Source organism: Ostrinia furnacalis, unplaced genomic scaffold, assembly GCF_004193835.3.
Source record: "Ostrinia furnacalis isolate ACB-3 unplaced genomic scaffold, ASM419383v2 OfSCF7532, whole genome shotgun sequence".
NCBI classification, from domain to species: domain Eukaryota; kingdom Metazoa; phylum Arthropoda; class Insecta; order Lepidoptera; family Crambidae; genus Ostrinia; species Ostrinia furnacalis.
In genome coordinates this window covers 206075-221890 of record NW_021137771.1, presented here as the reverse complement: position 1 = coordinate 221890, position 15816 = coordinate 206075, and the positions used below count along the sequence as shown (strand labels likewise).

General features: G+C 37.6%; 1 protein-coding gene across 1 annotated transcript in view; it reads left to right on the top strand.

Annotated features, from left to right (window-relative positions):
• The window catches only part of LOC114365023 (discoidin domain-containing receptor 2), a 105482-nt gene extending 100404 nt beyond the window's left edge, over positions 1–5078 (top strand). The window contains exons 13-17 of the mRNA XM_028321444.1: positions 1270–1428; positions 2103–2195; positions 2864–3005; positions 3523–3627; positions 4875–5078. Of these exons, the coding sequence (XP_028177245.1) occupies positions 1270–1428; positions 2103–2195; positions 2864–3005; positions 3523–3627; positions 4875–5078 (703 nt within the window). The remainder of the gene's footprint in view (positions 1–1269; positions 1429–2102; positions 2196–2863; positions 3006–3522; positions 3628–4874) is intronic.
• The last annotated feature ends 10738 nt before the right edge of the window (positions 5079–15816 follow it).

The following is a 15816-nucleotide window of genomic DNA, read 5'->3' as shown; positions in this document are numbered from 1 at the left end:
ATATAATTGAGGACTGAAGAGACGTGAGCGAACTCGGCAATTGAGCACCAGACCACGTGGTAGATCACCAATGAGATGGACGGACCAGATCAAGGCCGCAACTAAGTGCTCGGTTAGCGAAAGTACCCGGAAAGCTGCAGTTCGCGAGGAACGGCGCCGTATTACGAAGAACATCACTCTGAATCGTGATTCACAATAATGACCACGACCACTCTGACAAGTGTACCTGTTACGGCTAAAGATAGGTGCGAACATAAACTTAAGATTAGCCGGCTAAACTTAAGTTTATCTTCGACGAGGTGTTAATGTTAGTTTCTTCTATCTTTAGCCGGCTAAACTTAAGTGTAACCGCATGCCCTTGGCTAAAAATGTAGAAGGAAATGGAAAAGGAAACAATGTAATATTATTTACTATTTGGACACGAAAACTTTAACAAAATATTAATTACTTGAAACAATATCTAGGTACCTATCATTAAAATAAAATAATAAGGAACCATTTTGGTCATTACAGAATCTTTTGTAGGTACGTATTTAAAATTACAAAATAAAACAAAATAAAACTTCTTCAATGTTAATTACTTAAAACAATATCTAATCACAATTGTTAAATAATATGGAGCTATTCGTTGCCTCCCCACCGCCCCCTCAAGCCCTCCGCCGGCCTGGCGCGCCCATCGAATACAATTTTAGCCGTTTCGTTTTGGCTAATGTGTACATTAGCCGGCTAAAGATGGAATATCACGACGCAAACTAACATGTTATCGAACTTTAGCTGCTTCTCGAAGATAAACTTAAGTTTAGCCGGCTAATCTTAAGTTTATGTTCATACCTATCTTTAGCCGTAACATACCGACTGAGAAGAAGAACCGAAACTTTCGGATATTCGAAATAAAAGAATATCCGAAACCGTATCCGTAACCGATTCAAAAGTTTCGGATGTAGATAGTTTAAATTGTTTATGTATAGCATTATATGTAAAGGCATAACAGCCTGATTTACCTTTATAATGCCATCTAGTATCAATTTAATTTTTTTTATTACTTTTTATTCGATGTAAAGTGTGCGGCCATGATTGAACCGTGTTGTCCAACTATTGCAAATTGCATTCTAAAGCACATATCCGTAACCGTAACCGAAACTTTCGGATATCTGAATCAAAAAAAAATCGGTAACCGTATCCGGCCCTCTTATCTGGGACACATCCCCGAATCATTCCTGACTACAGTAGCGTTAGTTGTATAGCTATAAGTCGCTGCGGTTGTTCCAGGGCGGCGTTTGCCCGGGAAGCTACATGGGGCGCAGGCCTGAAGCACCCACAACTCGCCAGAGTTCTAGGTTTGAGCCTGCTAGAGCCCCCATGCGCAGCTCTAGACCGCGGCAATGCCGTACCACTGCCTACGATATTGAGACAGGACAGGAAATTGAAGTAAGTACCTGAAACACAATCACCTCTTGCGGCGCTCCCACGACAAAGCTATTGATTTTCCAAAAAAAAATTATAATACGTAAAATAGGAAATTTTCTCTAGTTTTAGTTTCTCTAAATGTATTTTCATAAAATTAATCCGAAAGGAAATATTAAAAAAAAACTGCTACTAGGCAGCATTTTTACCTGATATCGTCCGTTTACCTGTTTGTCCGACGGATCAGCAAGCTGAAACAGCGAAGATAACTATACTGTCTAATTAAATAATTATCTTTCAATGAACTAAATAACATTATGTTGATCTGCATTCAATCTCCACAATACCAGTCAACAATAAATTTTTGATGCATCGTAATCTTATCTTACCAACTTGAATAGTCGAACAAATACCAATTTAACGTTCTCGGTCCCCGCCTAACGGAAATTGAAATTCCTCGTATGCGCTATTGCATTGAAATGATAAAGTCGATAGGTACTGTAACCACGGCAGGCGTACGTCCTGTATCAAGATGAAAACCTTGCTCTTACAGTAAAAATCTGAAGAACATATTCACAAAATGGATTCTTACGTCTCTACCAGGAGCAGTCGTATCCTGAAATATTTGTAAAATTGAGGCGAGGCTCCACTGCAGAATTTCCGGGTCGATAACATTAATTTTGTGTTCATCTTTTCAGTTATTCCAGTTTGATTCACATATGCTGTCAGATAGCAGCAGGCATGAAGTATCTGGAGTCATTCGAGTTAGTACACCGGGATCTCGCGGCCCGGTGAGTAAAAGACAATGCCGGAAATTGGCGTCTTTTTTTTTTCGCGCGGCCATCGACCAAACTTTGTTTTTTGATTACAAAATAGTGTAATAAACCAAACTTACTATGGCATGTATACCTCTAAACTCAGTTACGAGCATTAGAAGTTTGATGATTTTCATACTNTACAAAATAGTGTAATAAACCAAACTTACTATGGCATGTATACCTCTAAACTCAGTTACGAGCATTAGAAGTTTGATGATTTTCATACTAGATTTGCTTTTTGCGCGCAAAGTTTTGTAAGAAATTGCAACAATTGCAATTGTAATAAAAAAACAAAGTTTGGTCGATGGCCGCGCGAAAAAAAAAAGACGCCACTTTCCATACAAAATCTGGCATTGCCATTTTACACGCCAGCATTTTCATGATTGAGATATTATAAAGGTCAGTCAGTCAACCACTGTCCACCAGTATAAACAAATAGGGAAGTTACAGCCAATAGGAGCTGCCAAAACTGATAAATACTTAATAGAGCTGATTTTCTATCGTTATTTTATCAACTACAACGAAAAACTGAAATACCGGACAAGGAAACAACATTGTCCATTTTCCGGCGCTTCACTATATGTAGGTACTTTTTTAGTTTAAATATAACTTTTTGTTTAAACATAACTTGCATATTCCAGAAACGTCACCGTCAGTGAAGATCTCAACGTTAAAGTGTCGGACTACGCCATGTTCTGTGAGGAGTTTGTAAGCGACTACCACGTCATGGCTGACGGCACCCGGCTCCCCCTCCGTTGGATGGCCTGGGAAAGCTTACTGTTGGTAAGTGACACTTAAAATATTAAGATAATTATCATACTACAATACTACAGATAATAATAATAAATAATAAAAAATCTTTGGACAATTTCACACAGCGCCAGCTAGCCCCAAAGTAAGCAACTTAATGCTTGTGTTATGGGTGCTAGCTTAACGGATATACTACTTATATACTTTTTTTTGTAAATACATAAATATTATACATAGTAACACCCAGACCCGTCACAGAAATTAAAATTCATCATTTCAATTTCTGCCCGGCCGGGAATCGAACCCGGGACCTCTCGGCATAGTAGTCCGTTCTGAACCACTACACCAAACGGCCGACGGATACAACCCAGTAGTAAAGTACCTAACTTGTCCCAAATGACACTTGGAATTTCATCGGCATAAAGAGCATAATTATCCTCACAGTGCGTTATTTTAGAGAGCTATTAGAGTTGGAATATAGGTAGGAGCGCATTGAATTTGTTTTTCTAATACCGAACCCGAGCAACTTACTCCCTTTTTTTGTTTCTAGGGAATGTACTCCCCAGCAAGTGATGTATGGTCATTCGGCGTGACCGTTTGGGAGGTTCTCACCTATTGCCTGGACAAGCCATTTGAGGAAATGAACGATGACCAGGTAAGTTTTACCACAACCCTTAAAATATCCAATGACAATCCGATTCTCCTGCAAAGTGATGAGTTAGCGTAGCATCGGTGCTCGTAGTTCGTAGCAAATCTCGTAGACTCTCGTAGCACATTCGTAGACCGTTCCGTAGCGTCACCCGATGGGCGCCATTGGGGCGCGAGTTATATTTTTTCTTGACAAATCCCTTTGCGCTAAAGTAAGATAGAAAATTAGAGTGAAGATAAATAGAAAATTGGAGTAAGGGGCATAATTATGTACCTTCTGTCTGTACTCACATACTGACTAAACGGCTCTCGAAGAGGGCTCCAGCGCCTCCAGCAAGCTCGACGTGAGCGATTCGCCTGGACTAAAGATTACGCTTCTTAAGGTTAAACGACGGCTACTAGAAAAGAAAGAAAGAAAGATAATAAGTTTATTTTGACAACAAACTCAGACAAAAAGACATACACAGGTCACCCACTCAGTTAACATCTTGACAGTGTAACGGCCAAGACACAAATTTTCAGTGGGCTACTAGAGCATATTTTCGATCTAAGGTAAACGGCTANCTTATTTGTAGCGCAGAAGTTACAAGTATAACCTAGCTTCAGAGTTCGACGGGGATCAAACTACCAATCTAAGTCGAATCGGCAGTCCGATTCTGTCACCGTTTAGGTATTATCGCCTTTGGAAACCTTCAACAGTGCGCTACTTCGGTGCAACAAAGACACAACTATATTCGGGGAAAGAAGGACAGCCGTCGATATACCTCAAATTTATACTAGATGGCGCTAGTGCCTTTGTGGCAACAATTAATAAAGAATATCATTTCAATTTCAAACATACTATAGAGGGTTATGGCTTTATAAAATTTAAAAATAATCTCAAAAGTAGTTTCCTGTAAAATTATAAAATGAGTTTACGTGTCTTTGTTGCACCGAAACAGCGAGTGATAGGCTAAGAACTCACGGCGCGATTTTCACCAGCGCCCGCGCGGCGGTTGTGGAATTGCGGTTTTATTTCAAAAGTTACGGGAGTGGTTATTTGCGCGGTTATTCTAAGAACTCACTGTACAAAATGGTCGCCCGCGCCCGCTGCGGGTGAAAACCGCGTCGTGAGTTGTGCATTAGTTTTTACATTATCTGCATTCTACAGAAGCTGCAGGCCCGCAACCTCCGCGGGCGCGGGTGAAAATCGCGCCATGAGTTCTTAGCCATAGACTACTATGAAGATGTTGTAACAGCGTGTGTATCACCCAGGTGGTGACCAACGCCAGCGAGTGGCGCTGCGGCGGCCGCGGCGCCCGGGTGCCGGCGGCGCCGCCTCCGCGCTGCCGCCGGGAGCTCTACGACCTCATGCACGAGTGCTGGCGTCGCGAACCCTCCCAGCGGCCCCGCTTCCACGACCTCCATCGCTTCCTAGACCGCATGACCCACGGGTACAAACCACCCGCAAACCGCTAAAGGTACACGATCACGTTAGAATATAATTATTTATTGTAATACTTTTGTATGCCCATTTTAGTGTATCATTCATTTAATGTTAAGTAATTCCATTTTGTTATAAGTTCGTTTATGTATTCAAGGTAGTTGACACCACTCGTAGTATAGTTTTTTAGTTTTATAATGCAGAGATTACCTACATTTTTCTTGTTATTGAAAACTGGATTTGGAATATAATGATTAAACTTATTAAGATGCACAGAAAACACTCAAAAATTAGACATTGATGAAAATTGCAAAAAATTGTGTTTTGGCAACTGTTCAAAAGAATATCAGAGCACTGTGGTGGCAAGCACCTAACAAGCTTGTATTTAGTATTTTGTAATCTTTGGTGTCAAGTACCTTTAAAATTATTTAAAATTGACTTCGATGTGACAGTTGTATCACATTTAATATTTTAAAGGAAATATCAATTTATTTTAAAGTGTGTCTGGTTGTGTGTATGTTTTTGCAGTTTTATTTGTCGTATAAAACATTACCTCGTGATCCTTGGCTATAACGACAATTTAACAATTCACTTGCGTCATTTTTACACTTCGAATTACGACACTTAAATCAGTCGAAGTTTAAAAAAAAGATCATTCGAAAGAAAAATGGCGAATGTGAACTGCATACAAGTATTATGTAAATATACAACAGATTGGAAATACTGCCTGCTCTAGGGTGCTAGCGAACTGAATATGCAATGTTTTAGCGAGCTAAAGTGCGGATAGTGATCTTGGTCGAAATATTATTGAGGAAAGTCTTCAACACGTAAATTATTTAAGCCAAGATTTTTCAGAAGATGAGCAACATCGTGCATTGTTATAAATAAGAAATAGGAACTACCATCAAGCAGTATTATGGTCATAACCACGCTAAAGATGATGGATAGGATTTAATGACAGTTCGTAAACGTTGACAGAAGTGCTATTCAGAACTCAGTACCAGTTCAGTACCAATCAATATACCTACATAATAGGTCGTACTTTCATCACATCTAACGTGATTCTGTATTTAAGACCTTGGGACATTTTGACAGTAATCAAATGCCTTATATACCAGTCGAGACCTCTACGAGAGCTATCAGAGTAAATTTCCAGCTATCATCCACATCCTTAATAGGATATCTACTTGATCATGACTTAAAAATAATATTCTGACTGACAAATCATGATTGGTTTGACACGAAAAGAGACAAAACGTAGGTCACCAAATACAACTGGATGCCACCTCGAATGTATCCACCACGCCGTGCGCGCGCGCAATTCCGTACAAAACTAGTTTTTAACCGACTTCAACAAAAGAAGGAGGTTCTCATAGTCACTAAAGAAATAGATGATTAACGCGTACACATAATACATAACTATACAATAGAATAAGAATAAAATACATACTTAATATGATAAATTCAATTGTCTACACTAGTGGCATACGCGAATAATATATTAACCATAGAATTAAGGCACCCAATTTTAATCACAAAAAAATCACACAATATTTATCACTTAGGTAAAAGCACAATTAGAATTACTTGCAAACTGACGCAATGCTTGCGGTTATATTTTGCAAACTAAAACATTGACAGTGCGAGTAGAAGGTAGGTTTATTCTTTATAATATTGTAGCATTATTTCTACATTTAAATCACATTACAGTAGTTTTACAGTTATTGCACAATGATAGCATAATCCATATTAGCGTAATAAAAAGTGGTGGGTACAAACCATAAGCCAACTATCTTTCTGTCTTTTAAGTACAGTACTGAAAAGACATAAATATACAGGAATTCATTTTCTTCTAGTACATCATCAAGCAAAAGACTACTTTAGCACCTTATGTAGTCGAATAACCTACTTGCGACTTTTCACTGTACGCTGGATACTTCCCAACACTTTCCATGGCATTTGCAGAAAATAATGCATTCGCTGCTATTCATTTCTGGTATCCCGCAGTTATTCTATTACGCATACCACCATCTATACAGGGCGTATTAACTACATGATAATTATACAAGAAATCATAAAGAACTACATGACTGCAGTTCTTGCTGATATACCACAACTTTTACTATGGATCGAAATTGTAATTTCAAATCTTAAGTAATGCTTTATAATTTATTTATTTACTTCACCTTTTTACTTGACTATACTCTCGATGCCCTTTCTTTAAGTTATTTACATTCAGTCAATAAATTAACGATCTTAATATGGAAGCATGTACTCGTATTTTGGTTGGGTGACAAATAAAGGCGATTTAACATCTCACAATAAAATTAGTCAATTGTCTCAAATAACAAAGCTTCAACAAACCACGTTTTGACGTCGTGTGGTGTAAAATGGCCAAACAACTCCTCAGCTCGTCTACTTTGATACCGATATTTTCGAACCGCACTAAGAAGTGCCCTTTAGTGATATATGCACCACAAAAGGTACCTACACATTTCTGCCAATCGTCATTTCATCATTGCTGATTTGACTGAATCGGATTGGAGGGTAGGGGCCTGTGCCCTGCAGTGTATTGACTATTTTAATGGTGAAGACAATATTAACAACACGCTACATCGCCGTTAGTCACCCATTAATTTACAATTATGTTTAAATAAATTCTGACGTGGAGGACCCAATGGTGTGGCAGATATCGTCATTCGACTTGATCGCAGTGGGTCCCACGTTCGATTCCTAGTCGAAGCTGAAAAAGATCTCCTAGATTGGCTCGCGTCTAGAAGATGTTCTAGCAAAAATCCGTTGTCTGGTACCTCACAGAAAATGCATTATTGTATTTCTTTACTTCGAGGTCCGAGAATGCCTCCGGAATATATTCCCCAGGTCGGCAATATTCCCAAAAATATTCCAGTCATTAGACAGAACTATAAAACCACTATCAAGGTTGCTCTAAAAACCACTGCAAATGATCTCTTCATAGAATGGAATCAGTTGCAGTGTTTCTATTTTAGAGCAGCTTTATTATTATGATTTTATTGTGTTCTGTCCAATGACCTGGAAGTTGACGCTATTGAGACGCGCTACCGGGAATATTGCCGACCTATGGCATGTTTCAGGGACGGTACATCTCTATACGAGATCAACACATCGGTATTTTGTATGGCGCATGTTTTTTACCGTTACCACTGGAAACTTCGCACGGGCACGACGGAGTTTGCAGTGGAGGGGAAGGGGTGGGAAAAATTCTTTTCGTTAAATAGATTATTTTTCAATTGGCAAACTTTATATTTTCGTTCAATTTATTCATTTGGACCAACTTCACACTAAACTCACACCAAGTCTTTTTAAATCGTGTGCACATGACGCTACCTATCCTTGTGTGTGCACGAATTGAAAAGCCCCCACCCACACGGGAGGGGTCAAATTGATTAGTTAAGCCTAGGCTAAGCTAATTGGCAAATTATTTTTATTTCTCAGGCAACGCTGCATGTACAGTTTTAATTTCAGTAGACCTGAGACAAGCCTTTTTGTGACTATAGTGTGACGTTAGTCTCCTGCGGTTAGCCGCTTTACCATGTCTTCCATATTAAGATTATTTCGAATTAGTTGCAATTTGAGTCCCCGTAACAAGTATCTGTACTGCCAGACATGCGGAACAAACGGGGACTGCCACTAACCTTCGATTATGATAAGTTATATGATTTATACTTAATACGTGATGATATTTTCTTTACTCACATCCCAGTGCCCACTCTAGTTGTAGGATGCATCGAGAGCAATAAGTGCCAAGCATTTGGATCGTACTGTTTTCCCGTAGTTAAATCTTTAAATCTTTATTAATTTTCTTCACAAGTAAGTTTCCAATTACATGTACTAACAATAAAACGCATTTTTTAAACAATATTACTTATTGTGAAGACTGGTGCTTGATATGGGTTGAGACAACCTGTAATACAAGACACCAGGTCTCCACCTCTTAAACCGAAAATAACACAATAGAAAGAATGCTTCTAAACTAAACTAACATGGCAATACAAGAATTAATGCAATATAAGGTTTATTTTCTTACTGATTATGTTAGAAAAGACATAATTTAAACGTGTGGAGTGTGGTGAGTGAGAGTTGTGTGGTGGGTGGTGTGAGGTGTAAGGTGTAACGTGTGTGATAGTGTGGGAGTGTAGAAGTTTCTTACTTTGTTCGTATTCTTATAGAGTAACGTAAGTTACATGAAACCAAGAATAGATAAAGTCAAGAAGATCAAATAATTAAATTTTATTTTATTTAGGGGCGTAATTTAATTTTATTTTAGGGGCGTAAGTAGGGGACGAATATCATTTTCATTTAATGCTAATAGGTGTTTAAATAATGGCTCTTTAATTTGTCTGCTTGTAAACGTTCTGAGATTCAGTTTATTTTGTAACATATTGTACAATCTGGGAGCTAGAAATTTGTAGGATCTTTGTGCAAACTGGGTTTTGAAGAATGGTACATTACAGCGGTTTAGTCTAGTGCCGGGATCAGGGGTGATTAAAACAGAATTACTATGGAATCTACGTATGGTTTGATAAATGAAAAGTTTTCGTACATTTAGTTGTTTTACTTTCTCATAGAGCAACGTTGTGGGGTGTCGAATTGGCAGGGACATGAGAACTTTTAATACTGCCCTTTGAGCTCTTTCAAGCTGGAGAAAGTGTACTTGAGCAGATCCTCCCCAAATGCAGATACAATAACACAAGACAGATTCACCTAGCGCTTTATAGATTTTAATCAGGAGAGGGAAATCAGCTACAGTTCTAAGGTTTTTAAATACAAACATTAACTTTCTAATACGTCCGGTAATAAGTGACAGATGTGATTCCCAATTCAAGTGTTCATCGATCATGATGCCCAGATATTTGATGGTATTGGTACGAATTAGNGTACAGTCACGGAATGAAAAGGTTCGTCAGTTTTCAAATTGATTCCTTCAACGAATCGCGAGCACATATTACCTTTTGAAACTATGTTACAGAATAATCTCGAGTTAGAGAAAATAATATTTAACTGTTCCTCAGTAAAGTTCAAAATTATTCAGATCAAAGTTGTTTGACGATTTATTTTGTCAAGAAGATTATTATGATTGATAAACTAAAACCTTCTTGTTGGTTCAACCTGCCATTATTATTTCTATTAAATAAAAAGAACTATTGTCAATGTCATCATTGCATTGCACTGATGGGATAGAAAAATAAACAAGCAAAACCTTATTCGTTAGCAAACGTCATAGTTATTTAAATGTTAGCAGCACTGTTTCTTGCACTGTTATGTTGGCAGGTTTGACTCTTACAGTACCTAGTGCAAGCGAAAACCGACACTAAGGTGACGAACCTTTTCATTCCGCGACTGTACATTTTACGCACTATTCTCAAATTACTCTCCACTTTATAATGTGATTAATCATACACACTATTAAAACAAGTACATTACAAATAAATAGCACCTAAAGTAGCTGTACCTTTGATAACAATGCGTAAAATCTGTATTAATGTTGTTGCTCACTCGGGCAATTCGTACAGACTGGATAGCATAAATACCGCTATAATAAAATCAGTATTCAGTGTAGTAAGTAGGTAATTAGGTATTAATGTAAGGATTAGATAGATTAGCTGTACGATTAGTGCTTTGCTATGCTCTGTCCGCTTTCTGAACAACCTCGGGGTTGTGTCAGCAAGCTCACAGCGCCGCTACTATTTAATGGAATATTGTGTAACATACACTGTGTATTACGTAGATAGATGTCAATATTATCGGTATTTTACCGGGTATTGATATATTAAAATAAGGAGGGAACATATTTTTGAGTGGCTCTTTCTATCGTGTAAATATAATGTGCCATACAATGTCATTGGCCATTCAGAAATATGTTCTCTTGTCGTTGGGTGTCGCTGTCAGCATTGCGTATGGGTACCTAAACTTACACGTTCGCAAAGCTAATTATGAATCGGATTTATAAATTACATGGTTTATAGGTCTAATTATTACGATGTTCGTGTATGCAGGTTGTTTCATAGTAATGTTGTCAGAGGCTTCTACACGCGTACTCCTTCACGCTATCCCCAGCGCCCTTCGCCTAGCGCTCCCACGATCTTCCACTCACGGCCTTTGTGGCAAACCCCTACCCTAGACGCTAGTCTCTTACACGAACAAATACGAGTATTCCGTCGCCCGATATCCTCAAACAAAACACTGACGACGCGACACACAACATAAGGAGTATTTTGTTCGTGTATCTGAATAGTCCTTCTAGTTCGGAGGCTGGGCGTATGCTGAACATCACTTACAGCGCTTTGGGGCTCGTACGTACCCCCCTGCAATGAGATATATCAATGGCAAAGCGAATTGTTTATTCCTAAAATAAGATCTTTGGCGTCTTACGTACCTATATAATATTGTCTACCATTTCAGAAATAATGACTAATAACCAGGTACTCCAAAATAACGAAGAATGAGGAATCTCATTGCCCAGAAAGTTCACGTACGGGCGGCCTCCGAGCTATAAAATATCCAAAGTCTAACTCCTATTTTTTTAACCTGTTTTAAATGTTAAGGTTGTATACTTCAGAGGAGGTTAGCCTCCTGGGCGTTATTGGCCCCCTGTGCTTCTTGTTTTCTTCGATCAGGCATTCGTGAGGCCGCGGGGCGCCCCTCCGCAAATATGGATGTTAGAGCCCAGCTGAGAGAGAGTATTTTAATATCGCGTCGCGGTCGCACCGCAAAGAAGGGCCAATTTTATTCGGAGGTGATTTATTCTTTAATATCTGTATTTACGGACGCGCCGCGCGGCCTAGCCTAGTAAGGTGACAAGCCGAATTACTCGTGTAACTAACTACTCTAGTCTTCATCAAGCCTTGTGGCCACATAACGTAATAGTTAAGGGTACATTATACACTATACAGTGTGTCCGGGCATGTAGTGATCAAACTTTAAGGGCGTAATCTATGGACAATTTTATCGGTGAAAATACTTTAAATTTGGGGCTTGACCCATTTCTCGCATATTTACANAAATTCTATGTGCTCGCAGACCAGGCTTATTATCTCCCTAGCGGAATAGAGCAACAAAGGACTGAGCGAGCGAGATGTCACTATCACTAGTAGCAAGTTAGCAACACTGTCAAACAGAACGTTTTGCAACTATTTGAAGTTTAATAACTTTACGGATATCATTGATTGTTTTACTGTCCTCAGTGTGTTTTTTTATTACATCTGTGCATACAGTTTGTTTCCTGTTCTCGAAAATTTCATAATCAGTTCACATTCAATGTTGCGACTTTGTTGCATATTTTTAGTATTTTGACTTTCACCCGGCGATGATACGCAAGTACTACAATAATTTCACTTCGCGATTAACGAGAGGTTTTGTCGCATCACTAGTTCACAGACTAAAAATATTTTTATGTCAGTTGGCCATGTTTGATGACATTTCTGCTGATTTCTATAAAATTAGACTGTAGTCGCGCGTGTTTTGTTTTCGATGCAAGCTCGCGGAGAAGAACAGGCCTGGTAATAGCTCGTCTCGATCAGCTAATCCGTGAATCAAAATAACGCTATTATAAAGAAAGAAATTTATAATCTACACTAATATTATAAAGAGGAAAACTTTGCTTGTTTGTTTGTTTGGTTGTAATGAATAGGCCCAAAAACTTTTGGACCGTTTTTAAAAATTCTTTCACGATTCTAGAGCTACATTATCCACGAGTAACATAGGCTAAATTAAATTTTGGAAAAAAATAGGGTTCCGTAAAATATGTAGTCCATGCGCGCGAAGCCGCCGGCGGAAAGCTAGTGCTATAATATAAAAAGAAATATGTAGTTCATTAGAAATTATGCAACAAACAAATAAAGGCAACGCAATAACGTGGCCCCCCGGCTGCAAGTATCAGCCCCAGGCTGCCATTTTTAACCGACNATAAAATTGTCCATAGATTACGCCCTTAAAGTTTGATCACTACATGCCCGGACACACTGTATATGAATGTTTACTAAATGTCACAGTGTAATAATTGTTGTCACAGTAATTAGATCCCAGTGATTCCCCAACACTTGCCCCGAATTCATCGAAAACACTAACTCACCGAACACTACACCGTACTTAGTAATTAAAATATATTACGCACTTTACACGAAATTTATGTCATTAGATTAATATAACGCAATTTCAAATACACACTTGACAGTTTATACACTGCTGGCTAATTTCACGCCATTTTAAATTAAAACACCCGGTTGAAGGGTCCTCTAACTGCATTTATAAAAGTATCGCCGGAGCAAAATTTAATTCAAAAATTCTGTTTCGGATTTAAGTAGCTTAAACATTAAAAATATACAGTAATTAATTAATACTAATCAATAAATACTCAGTCGTAATACTGTCACGTATGCGTCAGCCAATCCACATCAGCAATAGTAGTGGATTCACAAAACTTAAGACATATCTACCGCATCAAACTTAAGTCATAGCCCTTACACCTTTTTAGCAATAGGTTCTACTTACCTATTAGAAAACACGTATCTAACGCATAAATCGTAACCAAGTATTACATTAGAATTCGAAAAATATTGGGGACAAAATAGATGCAAACGTGACAGGTGTTACAACATCGAACATACTGACTGCTTCTCACGTCCAGTCTGTATCACAACCGGCCTATTTATAAACTTGATATTTCGATGAATGGGGTGCTTGATGTTCCTTCGATTAACAGATAAGGTATTTAACGTATTGATGTGTCCTTTTTGATGTATCTTGAGCTAGCGGCGCGAATGAGGGGAAGTTCATGTAAGCTACGTACTTATGTAACGACTTGTCCCATGATGTAGATTGCAATTTGTCAATAGGGTGTGTCCAGTCATATTATACACAAAAAAAAAGTGAACAACTGAAACTATATTCTTTCTATATTGTTTATTGTATAATTTATTTACTGTCCCGAATGAGTTCTTACACCTTTCAGTTACTTCAATTCCCTTTGTAAATAAACGTGTATGCCGTAGGAAAATAAGTAAGTATAAGAAAAGTAGGAATTTAAGGTAACTACCAAGGTTTGTAAATATTGTTTCGTATAATTTTGAATATAGTTTCACGTCCTGCATTTGTGTACTTTATAACTGGGCACACAGTAAACCGCTTTATATGTATTACATTAATAAGTTAATTGATAATTATTTTGTAACGTACGTGCTATTCTCAAAAAAGCAATAACCAATTAGTTGTGAATATTAATGTTTAATGTGTTTTAGACATAATAAATAATACAGTAATAATTAAAGCTAAATATATTGCAGTCTGGCAGCACCGGGCTAATTTACAGTTTAATTGTTGCTTCTTTTCAAGTTTAGTATGGAAACCGTCTTTATGGTGCTCTAAGGGTGTCCATACACTTCGCAACAAATATTTAAAAGTACGGACCTCTCTTATGAGTAAGGGAGATGCCACACGGGTGTTGACCTTGCAGTGCGTCGCCGCAGCAGTGCCGCAGCGGCAACACACCGCAACGTCAACACCCGGGTGATATCTCTCTAAGGCGTGCGGGAACCCTAAAAGCACCGCGATGACGTTGATCTAAAATGAATGACCATTTTTTATTAATTATTTCACTCGGTTGGATGAATATTTAATTCGTTACAATATTTCTTCAATATTTTTTTTTATTATTAAGTTACTTACATTACCAATATCCCTTATTGCGAATAACAGTATTCAAAGTAGGGGTAATTGGCGATATTTTGATTTCCCTTTTTTTTTGAGTATTTTTATAAAGAAAGCGGACTGCATTATAATTTACTAAATTATTAGAATAATTGTAAATAAGGGTGCGGTAGAGCGAAGACTCCCGCACTATCAAAATTAAACTATTACTGTATTGTTTGTTGTGTCCGTTAGTTCTTTAGCGTCTGTGTCGGGTGGTATCAATCGTCACACGCACCAGAATTGTTTACGCGAATTCCAATACTACGTATTGTACAATTTACTAACAATAATAATTCTGAGAACCAAGATTATTTATGCCACCCACTTTATAAATATTATGCTAGGTTATAGTTAAATGACGGAATATTAATCCACTGCTTATTGTAAGGTAAATAATATAATGATTTGATGTTTACCATAACCGATTGATGTTGTTAATAGGTTAGTTATCTTCAATATTAGCCGCAGTAATATTTATCGACAATAGAGATCATGACTGGGTAATGAAATCGAAATTCTATTTAGTCCGTCAGACAGATAATAAAAAAATTTTGGACACCATTTTTTTTTTCATAATCGAATAATTATTTTACAGTAAGTTTTATATTTATTTTATTTGTACAAAAAACACATACAGAGTACAATCAACAAGTTACATTTACAACCAACAATAAATACAGTTTTAATCTAGATTGTAATAAATATTCAGTTGAGATGTCGCGTGACGTCACTTTTGATTAAAAAAATCTATTCAAGCGTAACGTAACGCGTCATTTCAACTCGATGTAGCACTGTTATTATTTAATTATGAAAGAAAATAAAAAATATGAGTCTAATATTTTCTAATTATCGTTCTGACGGACAAAAAATTGAAATTTTGTCATCTAGTCTATTAAATATTATTATCTTCTTTTACTGTGTACTTAAATGTCCGTGTACATATAGGTACAGTACTCACATCTAATTTATATTAGTTGTAAAATATGCATTTATAAATTAAATTGTTGTTACATATACGCCGTAAGTTAAGCTGAGACAAGTGGCAAT